This window comes from Drosophila tropicalis, unplaced genomic scaffold (genome assembly GCF_018151085.1).
Source record: "Drosophila tropicalis isolate 14030-0801.00 unplaced genomic scaffold, ASM1815108v1 contig_643, whole genome shotgun sequence".
NCBI lineage: Eukaryota > Metazoa > Arthropoda > Insecta > Diptera > Drosophilidae > Drosophila > Drosophila tropicalis.
Window position 1 is genome coordinate 359,691 of NW_027173124.1, and position 10,009 is coordinate 369,699.

At 45.9% G+C, this 10,009-nt stretch overlaps 1 protein-coding gene across 1 annotated transcript; it reads left to right on the plus strand.

The window, feature by feature from the left end:
* Positions 1–448: 448 nt before the first annotated feature.
* LOC137578700 (uncharacterized) lies at positions 449–9,626 on the plus strand. The gene is made up of 6 exons (XM_068292271.1): positions 449–608; positions 5,554–5,728; positions 7,535–7,859; positions 8,037–8,575; positions 8,672–9,052; positions 9,116–9,626. The coding sequence occupies exons 1-6, from the start codon at positions 449–451 to the stop codon at positions 9,624–9,626; spliced, it is 2,091 nt and encodes a 696-aa protein (XP_068148372.1).
* The last annotated feature ends 383 nt before the right edge of the window (positions 9,627–10,009 follow it).

Below are 10,009 nucleotides of genomic sequence, written 5' to 3' on the forward strand. Positions count from 1 at the left end.
TTGTTCCAAGTCGAATCTTTGTTGTTATATTTCAATTCGAAAGTGTTCCACGTGTTCCAAGTCGTATCTTTGGGGTTATATTTCAATTCCAAGTCGTATCTCTGCAGTTAGATTTCAATGTGGTTTTCGCTAATTTTCAATTTTAATTGCCAAACCAGCTCACTACTTTATAACCGCCATTCTGTGGGGTTATGGGCACGAACCCGCCAAAAGACGAAAAAGAGGCTAAGACCACTGCGGCCACGCGCAAAGCTTCAATTGTTGCCCCAGGTCCGCGTCAGAGGAGTATCAGCCCTACTTCTCCTCTGTTACTTCTCAGCAATCCACCTCAGAGCCACGTCGAGCAGGCCAAAAAAAGGTCAAGCCACTGGTATCACCTCAACAGAATTTGGTAACCGCCCCAAGAGTCACTCGGTCCGAATCCAAGAAGACTTTAGTTGCTTTCACCATGGCTTTGCAAAAGTTTATCTCGATCGGCGATAAACTGATTCAATTTGAAGTCGACACCCAAGTCACTTCACTGTCCGAGGTCAGCGTTTTTACGCTCCAAATCCGTCGTGATCGAGTACGACCATTGTGGGAGAGGGTCGAGCAGGAGTATGAGAAATGTGAGGCACTCCCAGATACTAAAGACGGTAATCGCTCAAGTTTACGAGCGATGCACGGCTCGTAAGCGAGCTTATCCATGAAGCGTCTGCTCCTACTCCTCCGAACCGTCATGGGTCTACCTCTGCACCAGCAGAACGAGGCTGTCGACTGCCACCCATTGACACAGAAGTCTTTACGGGAGATTACCTAAAATGGCCCACGTTCCGTGACTTGTTTACGGCCATCTACATAAGCGATTCGCGAATTTCCCTTTGAAAAGCTGTACCATCTCCTAGTGAAAAGAGGGATGAAGCCAACATCCTTGTAGCAACCTCCGCTAACAAATGATGGTTTTGAAACGGCATGGTTTCGAAAATAAACGACTTATCGTCAACAGCCAATTCAGAGCACTTTTTACAAGATCAGATCAGAGATAACCTGCAAACATCCAGTCGTGCTTTTAAGCACTGCGGCCTGCCAGTCCCCACGTGGGGTGGCATGTTCGTTGTCTTCTGTTCAGTTAAATCGCCGAAAATCACCCTTTCACTGTGGGTACAATCTCACGGAGATAATACTGCCATTCCAGAGTGGCAACGATAGATAATTTCCTCACCGCGGATAAAAATACAACTGCAATAGCTTTTTCAAATCCCACATCTAAACCTACGCGAAACACCCTTCCAGTCACCCGTAAGGCAAATACATTTGAAGCCAAGGTGATCATCAAACACAAGTCCTTTGATCCCTGTATGAAGGACAACCACCCGTTGCGTAGATGTTCCGCTTCCTTCAGATGTCGGTACCAGAGAGGGTGGCATATAAAAAAAAAAGTCCTTGTGTCTGAACTTTATCGCAAGAGGGCATCACTGTAACTGTTTCACATGCAAGAGTCGTCACAATACGAAAAAGATTTCTGATGGTCTACCCAGCAGAAAATCTAATCCCACTATAGCCATCAGAATCTGTCCTGGCATTTCATACCTCCCGGGGCATCCCACATGGGGGGTTTGTGGGAGGCTGGAGTTAAGAGTTTTCAAGCAAGAATACTTTCGAGGAATTTTCAACTCTGATCGCTAAGATAGAGGCTCTCTTATGTCTGAAGACCCCACCGATTCTTTGACTTTGACCCCGGGGACATTTCCTAGTAGGTGGTTCGTTGGTATCCGTCACAGAACATGTGATCAAGGACCAACTTTCATCTATGATTAACCGGTGGCAGCGTCTCAAGGCCGTAAGTCAGCATTTCTGCCCCCGATGGAAAGATGAATATCTCAAGGAGTTACATTAGCGGAATAAGTGGCGATTTCCTTATAAAAGTCTTGAAGTAGGCGATCTTGTAGTACTCAAGGACGACAACCTTTCATTGAACAAATAGCATCTCAGGCGAATCTACCAAACGTCCTCCGGCAGTGAGTCGTCTGTGTGGCAGTGCATCGTCTGTGTCGTCGATCTGCTCACCGCTGGAGGTATTGTGAAACGACCAATCTCGAACTTAATCCAATTGCCTGGCCCTCCAACACTCCGAGGGAGCATGCCAGAGCGGCGATAGGTGCCGCATGTGTGAAGAGGACCACCACACGTTGCTCCATTTTCACGTGAACCCGTGCTCGGCGGTGTCATCAATGGCGACGTCCCTGGCCACGGCATAAGCCGTCAACATTGGGAACGAAAAAGCGGTTGCAGCAGTGATCTGGTCCCCGATCAGCGAAGGATGGCCGTTGGAAGCGAAGGTGGTCGATGGACTGACTAATAAGTCAGAGCCTACTAATTAGTTTCAATCGTTGACATGTGTGTCAATTGTAGCTTTTCAAATTTAGCTGTGACTTTTTTGCTTCGATGTGCTTGCGCCAAGTTAGTCTTCTGTCTAGGTGGATGCCAAGGTAAGTGACATCCACGGCTTGAGGAATTGGTACGTTGTTTAGCTTTAGTGCTGGACAGTTTCTTCTGTTAAGCGTAAATGTGACATGTTTGCATTTCTGCACGCCAGGTTGCTAACCATTCCTCTACCACCTTGAGGTGTTCCTCTAATTTTGCAGAATTTCGTATTGGGCATTTTGATCTGCTGAGGATTGCCGTATCATCGGCAAAAGTGGACGTTGTAAGTCCTAAACTCATTGGTAAGTCTGCAGTGTACAGCAGGTAGAGCAACGGGCCGAGTTCACTGCCTTGCGGTACACCAGCTTTGATTTCAAAATCAGCCGAGACGGAGCCATTACATCTTACAGCGAATTTCCTATTGTATAGGTAAGATTCTATGAGATTGTGGGTGTACTGTGGGAGTTTTTGCCGGATTTTGAACATCAGACCCTCCAACCAAACTCTATCGAAAGCCTGGGCAACGTCATGAAAGACAGCCGCACAGTATCCTTTTAGTTCGAATGCTGTTGGAATTTCGGATGTTATGCGATTGACTTGTTCAATTGTCCCATGTTTTTTCGCGGAAGCCGAACTGGTGTGAAGGGATTGTGTTCTTCGATGCCAGAAATGAGTTTAGTCGGATCTGCAGGACTTTTTCAAAAAGCTTCGAAAGACATGGCAGCAAACTAATTGGCCTATAGGATTATGGCTGGGTTTTGTCCTTTCCCACTTTAGGAATCATGATGATAGTGGACCTTTTCCATGCTCTTGGGAAGTAGCCAATTCTTATTATTGCGTTGAACAGTTTGCAGATGTATTGTATGGCAATGATAGGGAGTTCTGGGATCATTTTCGGTGTGATTAGGTCATGGCCAGGTGCTTTTTTTTGGCTTTATGTGGTTTTTAATAACTGCACTGACCTCATCCGATTGGAGTTCCGAGTACTCACTATCCGTTAATGTGCTCGAACGGGGAAGTACAAATGAGTTTGATGTTGGATTTGGCTGGAAAACCATTTTAAACCATCCATTAAACCATTTTAAACCATTAAAACCATCTACCGGTTGGACCCCTTATCGGTGAAACTGTCTCTGTAGGAGCGCTTAAAGTTGGGTGGGCTTTCCACAGAGGATGTTTAGTGCTGGTTGGGCTGAGCTTTTCTATGTATTTCCTTTGAGCCCAGCTTTCCTCTTGTCTTAACTCCTTGGAGAGGTTGCGATTGGCATGCCTTAGGCGAAGTTTTGCTGCTGGTGATCGAGTAATCTGCCTTTCTCTTCTTAGACGACGTTTTTCCGTTACTAATTGTTCTATCCGCCGGTTCGAAGGCCTGTCAACAGGTTTAGTGTAAGTAGGGGCATGTGGAGTAGACACTCTTGCTGCAGCTTCCATCATTGACTCAAGTGCAGAGACGCACATATCAATGTCTTCTGCAGCATCCAGTTTCGGCGAACAGTCAATGTGGGCACCCATGTACATTTTAAATTTAAGCCAATTTGTTTTGTTGTTTGTAAGCCTATGCGATCAAGTACTTGAGGTCTTGTTAAAAGTGTGAATAGCACTGGGGAGTGATCGGAAGTTAAATCTAGCAGTGTATCCGCAGTGATCCGATTACGTGGAATCCTCTTGGTTACTGCGAAATCAATCAAGTCAGGCACTTTCTGTGGATCTGTGGGCCAATAAGTAGGCCTACCCGGTGAGACGCAATCCATCTTTTTGAGAGGGTTGACTATTGTGTTGTACAACTGCTTGCCTTTAGGATTTACCAGGCGAGATCCCCAGTGCGTATGTTTGGGGTTCCCTGCTGCAATGAAACGATCTCCGAGTGTGTTAAAGAAATCGGTAAATTCCTTTTCAGAGATTGAGAAGCTTGGTGGGCAGTACAGGGCAACCAATGTAGTGTTGCCGCAGCTGGTTTGGACGGTTATAGCAGTTGCTTGTAGGTGCTGTGTTTCAAATCTGTTGAGGAACAAGTGTTTTATACGGTTTTTGATTAGGATACCAGTCCCGCCATGAGCTTTTCCGTCTGGATGGTTTGTTGCATAGAAGGTATATTTTGGTATTTGAAAATTATTTTTTGATGTTAAATGTGTTTCCGAAATCAGCAAAACGTCGATTTCACTTGAGTCTAGGAATAGTTGCATTTCATTTTTGTGAGATGCCGTTAGCATTCCAAAGACAAAGACGTAGGGAAGCCATTATTTATTCTCGATAGGCTTCTGGATAAGCAGGTTTTGATTCCGCATCAGTTTCTGCATACAGTTTTGCATGAACACCATAAAAGCGGTCATGTTTTGATTCAGTGAGATCAATAGGGGCTCTAAGCCACTTGGAGTTTGCTGGCCAAGTCTGGTGCGCTAGGTTGCGGATTCTGTAGATGGTAGAGTGACGGGGTCTCTTTCGCAGGCTCCGTCTGTCCAGTTCGGAGCACACTAGCGAAGGATACACTAGGACTGTTCCCTCCACAGGTATCTCTTATGGGATCCTCTACGGTGATTCTTCTGTGAAATAGAAGCTGAATGTTGTAGATTGGGTGCACTTTATTTGGCTTCGACCGCTTTGCATCTGGTTGGAGCTCGATTTTAAAGAACGTTTGTGCGACTTTGTTCCTGTTGATGATGTTGACAACAGACTTAACCGCAAAGTTTTTTTCGGCCGAAGCGTCTGCCATTTCTTGAGTTGGGACCGATGGCTCAATCCCCTTTAACAACACCTGGAGCCCTTTACTGCTTTTTAGTTGGTAGGTATAGAAGTTGATGTTAGCATTACGGAGGTACTTTTCGATGATGCGGAAATTGTCCTCAGTTTGGGTTGGACATTTAATTTCTTTTATGTTACCCCGTATTGATGGGGGTTACAACAAAGTTGTTTGCCCCTACTGTTTTTACTAACTTCGAAATCAGGGCGCTGCAGTTGGCTTCACGGATGTATAAAGGGGGTGGTCTACAGCGCCAGCATGATTGTCTTGCTGATCGGCAAGAATTTTAAAACAATTCCCGCTTAGGAGTTCTTCTCGTTTATTTGGTTTGGTTATTTTCGGCGTATTGCCACTTTTTTTCTTTTGCGGGCTTAGCTTCCGCTTAGTTATTTTAATATATCTATCCATTCCAGTTTGGACAGAAGGCGTTGGGTTTATTCTTGTGGCTGACTCTGCGCGACTTGTCGATGACAGCTTGAGGCAGGTCAATACTTCGGCAGACTTTGCAGAAGTTGCTGTCAACGAGCTGACGGTGCTGGTCGGTGCAATCGGTGACCCAGTTATCGATAGCACACTGCTCTCTCCACGGTAAGTTGTTTTTGATTGCTGAGTGGCTGGCACTTTCGGTGTTATAGCTTACGTTAACATTCAGTGGGGTCGGCGACACCACCGAAAAGTACGCGTTGTTGCGTTGGACCGAGAGTCGACGCTCACGTTGTTGTTGTTCAATTTGTTCTTGTAGCTGTTGCTGTTGGGAATCGAGAGAGCTTGGGCCCGAATTGGTGGACATGGCTTTTCTAAAAAATTACGCACTTTGTTGTTTCAACTTAGTATTTGTTGCTATTAGAACAAACTAATAGCAATATGATTGTAAATAGGCGTCTCTGAGGCGACTGAGAGCCCTACACAATTTTTGCAAACGTGATCTTTTTTATTTTTGCACTAAATTTTGCGGAGTGCATTAAAAAACACGTCTACACACGGCGGCGGTTAAATTATCGAAACCAACAAGTGATTTTGATTTTGTGCGATATATTTTGGGAAATAAAAGGAAGGAAATAATTCAAGGATGGAAGTAAGTTTTTTTGACACCCTACGAAATTGATGATTTAAGCGGGATACCGAGATCCTTTCGAACCCTTCAGACTTTTTCTAGTCCGTAAGCTCTCGACTTTCCTCCCTGAAGTACAACCTCTCAACAGGCCACGTCTGAGCCACTTCGAGCAAGCCAAAAAAAAACACTGGTGGCATCTTCACAGATTGTGGTAACCTTTTGAAGAGCAACTCGGTCCGAATCCAAAAGGGACTGTTGTTGCTGTCACCATAGCTTTGCAGAAGTTTATCTCAATCGGCGATAATCTTATTCAGTTTCAGGTCAGCATGCTCACGCTCCAAGTGCGTCGTGATCGAGTTTGAACGTTGAAAGATGTGAAATGCAAGGCACTCCCAGATAGTAAAGACGGTAGCTCTGAAATTTTAGCCATTCAAGCTAAATGTGACAAGTGCTATCACGTTTACGAGCGATGCACGGCATTAAGCAAGCTTATCCATGAAGCTCCAAACCGTCATGGGGCTTCCTATACACCAGCAGAACGAGTGTGTTTACTGCAACTTATTGACACAGAAGTCTTTACGGGAAATTACCTAAAACGGCCCACGTTTCGTGATTTGTTTACGGCCATTTACATAAGCGATTCGCGAATGTCCCCCGTTGAAAAGCTGTACCATCTCCTAGCGAAAACGAGAGGTGAAGCCAACCTCATTGTAGCGAAATTCCCGCTTACAAATGATGGTTTTGAACGGTATGGAACGCACTCAAACAGCGTTTCGAAAATAAGCGACTTATCGTAAACAGCCAATTCCGAGCACTTCTTGATCTGCCTCAAATTTCCCATGAGCCCGGAAAGGCATTACAAGATCATCAGAATGCTCAACAGGCATCCATTAGCGCTTTTGAGCACTGTGGCCTGTCAGTCACCACGTGGAGTGGCATGGTCGTATTTTTCTGTTCCATCAAATTGCCGAAGATTACCCTTTCAAAAGGTCCCTTTGTCTGAACTGTTTCGCAAGAGGGCATCAAGTAAAAGATTGCCCGAGTCAGCACAACTGCTTCACGTGCAAGGGTCGTCACAATACGCTCTTGCACAAGAATGCCCGACCGGAGAATAGTCCAACGCCGGTCTCAGTGCAGCCCAGTTCTCACAATATTGTTCGGACATACTTTACATCTGAGGCAAGGTCCTCACGAGATAAGTTGCTACGTACAGCCATCGTGGACTTTTGGCACAAGGGCACTGCTTGTCCTTCACCGGCGCTATTAGACCCGGCTTCGGAAGCCATTTTTACATCCTAAAGAATGTTCCGGCTCATAAAGTCACCATTCCAAACTGTCAGGGCCGAAGTGACAGGCATTAACGGAAAGGTCAATAGAACCTTGAAGGTCTTTCACATAAGCATTCGGTCATCGCATGGACCTCATGTCCAGATAGAGATAGAAGCTTTTGTCTTGTCCCAAGTTGCTGATGATTTGCCGTCATGTACGATAGCCCAAGCCACACTGGAAGGAATGCCCAATATTCCTCTAGCCGACCCCTCCTTCAGATTAAAGGCAAAGATCGATCTACTTCTTGGCATTGATGTCATACCAGCGGTGACCCTTTCCGGCATCCAGACCGAAGTGTGCGGATCTTTAATGGCTCAAGAGACGAGAATCGGTTGGGTCATTTCAGGCCCGTTGCAAGGGGTCCCCGTTAGTTCATGTGTCGCGTTCACCACGAGGGTCGCTGTTAGCAGAGAGGAGGCACTTGAAACTCTTCTCACAAAGTTTTGGGAGGTGTAGGATCTACCGGGCAAGCCGGTAGAAGATTCTGACTCTGTTTGTGAGGTTAATTTCCAGAAGACCACAAGAAGAGATGTTTCGGGGAGATATACGGTCTCACTTCCGTTTCGAGATCCAACCAACATCAACCTTGGTCATTCCAGACCAGGGGCATTGGCTCAGTTCCTAAAAAACGAAGGCCGGCTCCTAAAAAATATTCCGGCGAAAACGGAGTATGACGCCGTCATCCAAGAATATTTGGACTTGGGCCACATGCGTCAGGTGCCATTTGACGGCAGTAATGACAATTTTTATTTGCCACATCATGCAGTTTTCAAGCCCGACAGCACCACAACAAAAGTACGGGTAGTCTTTAACGCCTCTAGCAAGTCCACAAACGGAGTAAGTCTCAACGACATACTTTACCCTGGTCCGGTACTTCAGTCCGATCTCACTACTCAGATTCTCAAGTGGCGTTTTTTCCGGGTAGTTTTCAATGCCGACATCACAAAAATGTACCGCCAAATTATGGTCGATCCAATCCATACACCATTTCAGAGGATCCTGTTCCGAAACAAAGAGGGGCGACTTGGTGATTACGAACTTAATACCGTCACGTTTGGCATTAACTGTGCTCCGTTCTTAGCCATTCATACTTCATTAGTACTTCAGCAACTCGCAAGTGAAGAATAATTCAAATTTCCTTTGGCTAGCGATATTATCAAGTCCTATATGTATGTCGATGATGTCCTGGCAAGGGCTCACAATGAAGCAACGGCAATCGCAATGGTCAATGAACTTCAAGACGCTCTTGGCTTTCCTTTGCGCAAGTGGACATCGAATGTGAAGAGCGTGCTCAGTTGCATTCGAAAGTGTCATTTGCTGAATGCTGATTTCCTCGCTATCAAAGAGGCTAGCACAGCAAAAACACTGGGAATCCGATGGAAAGCGACTACAGATGAGTTTTATTTTGTCATCTCACCCCAAGATATCAAGTCAGCTTATACTAAGCGAAAAGTCCTCGGGCAGATCGCCAACTTATTCGATCCCGCTGGCTGGCTGGCTCCCTTAGTAATTCAAGCCAAGGTGTTTATGTAAGAGCTTTGGCTACAAGAGCTAGGGTGGGATGATCCATTGCCCAGTGAACTTCATCACAGGTGGCAGGATTTTACAAAGATCTACTCCTTCCTTGACCAGATCCGAATTCCGCGGTGGGTTCTCCATGATCCAAATTCCGACATCCAATTCCATTGTTTTTGCGATGCGTCACAGCGGGCTTATGGTGCCGCAATTTATGTGCGCGTTAGCAATGACCAAGGCATATCGTGGTGTCTTCTTGCAGCGAAATCCAGAGTAAACCTGGTTAAAACGGTTTCATTGCCCCGCCTTGAATTATGCGGAGCCACGCTTTTAGCAGAAGTTAATAATGCGGAAGCATTTTATTGGTCAGATTCCACCGCCGTACTGTCGTGGTTAAATAAGCCACCCTGCACATGGACAACGTTTGTCGCAAATCGGGTAGCCAAAATTGTGACGGCAACAAAAAGCGCCCCTCAGCGTGACTACTTCCCGACGGAACATCGGTGTCTACAGCAGAAGAAATCTCTGCCCACGTCTAGCACCATTCTCAATTTGAATCCGTTCATTGACGCATCAGGTGTGATCTGAGCATGTGGGCGCGTGCAACAAGGCCTTCAGTTACAAAGAGCGTAACCCCATTCTGTTGCCAGTCGTAAGTCTATTGTCCCTGCTGCTGGTGCTTTTCACGCATCAGATCTCTCTCCATGGGGACAGAGATACTGGATTCCAAGACTGCGGAATCTAGTGAAATCGGTGGTCAATTCATGCGAGGTATGTGTGATTGCAATCTAATGGGCACCCTTCCATCCCAGCGAACTACTTTCGCACGTCCTTTCACGATCAGCGGGATAGGTTTTGCAGGTCCTTTCGACCTCAAGAGTTTCACCTGCCGCTCCTGTCGCATATCAAAGGGATATGTGTGTGTCTTTGTTTGTTTTTCCACCAAAGCCATTCATCTTGAGGCAACTTCG

What these genes read in the sequence shown, in the direction of transcription:
- LOC137578700 (XM_068292271.1), top strand. Translation starts at nt 449, where the DNA reads ATGGCTTTGCAAAAGTTTATCTCGATCGGCGATAAACTGATTCAATTT. An exon ending in CGAGCAGGAGTATGAGAAAT is followed by an intron (nt 609 to 5,553) that starts GTGAGGCACTCC and finishes TATCCATTCCAG; the next exon opens with TTTGGACAGAAGGCGTTGGG. An exon ending in AAGAGACGAGAATCGGTTGG is followed by an intron (nt 7,860 to 8,036) that starts GTCATTTCAGGC and finishes GTTAATTTCCAG; the next exon opens with AAGACCACAAGAAGAGATGT.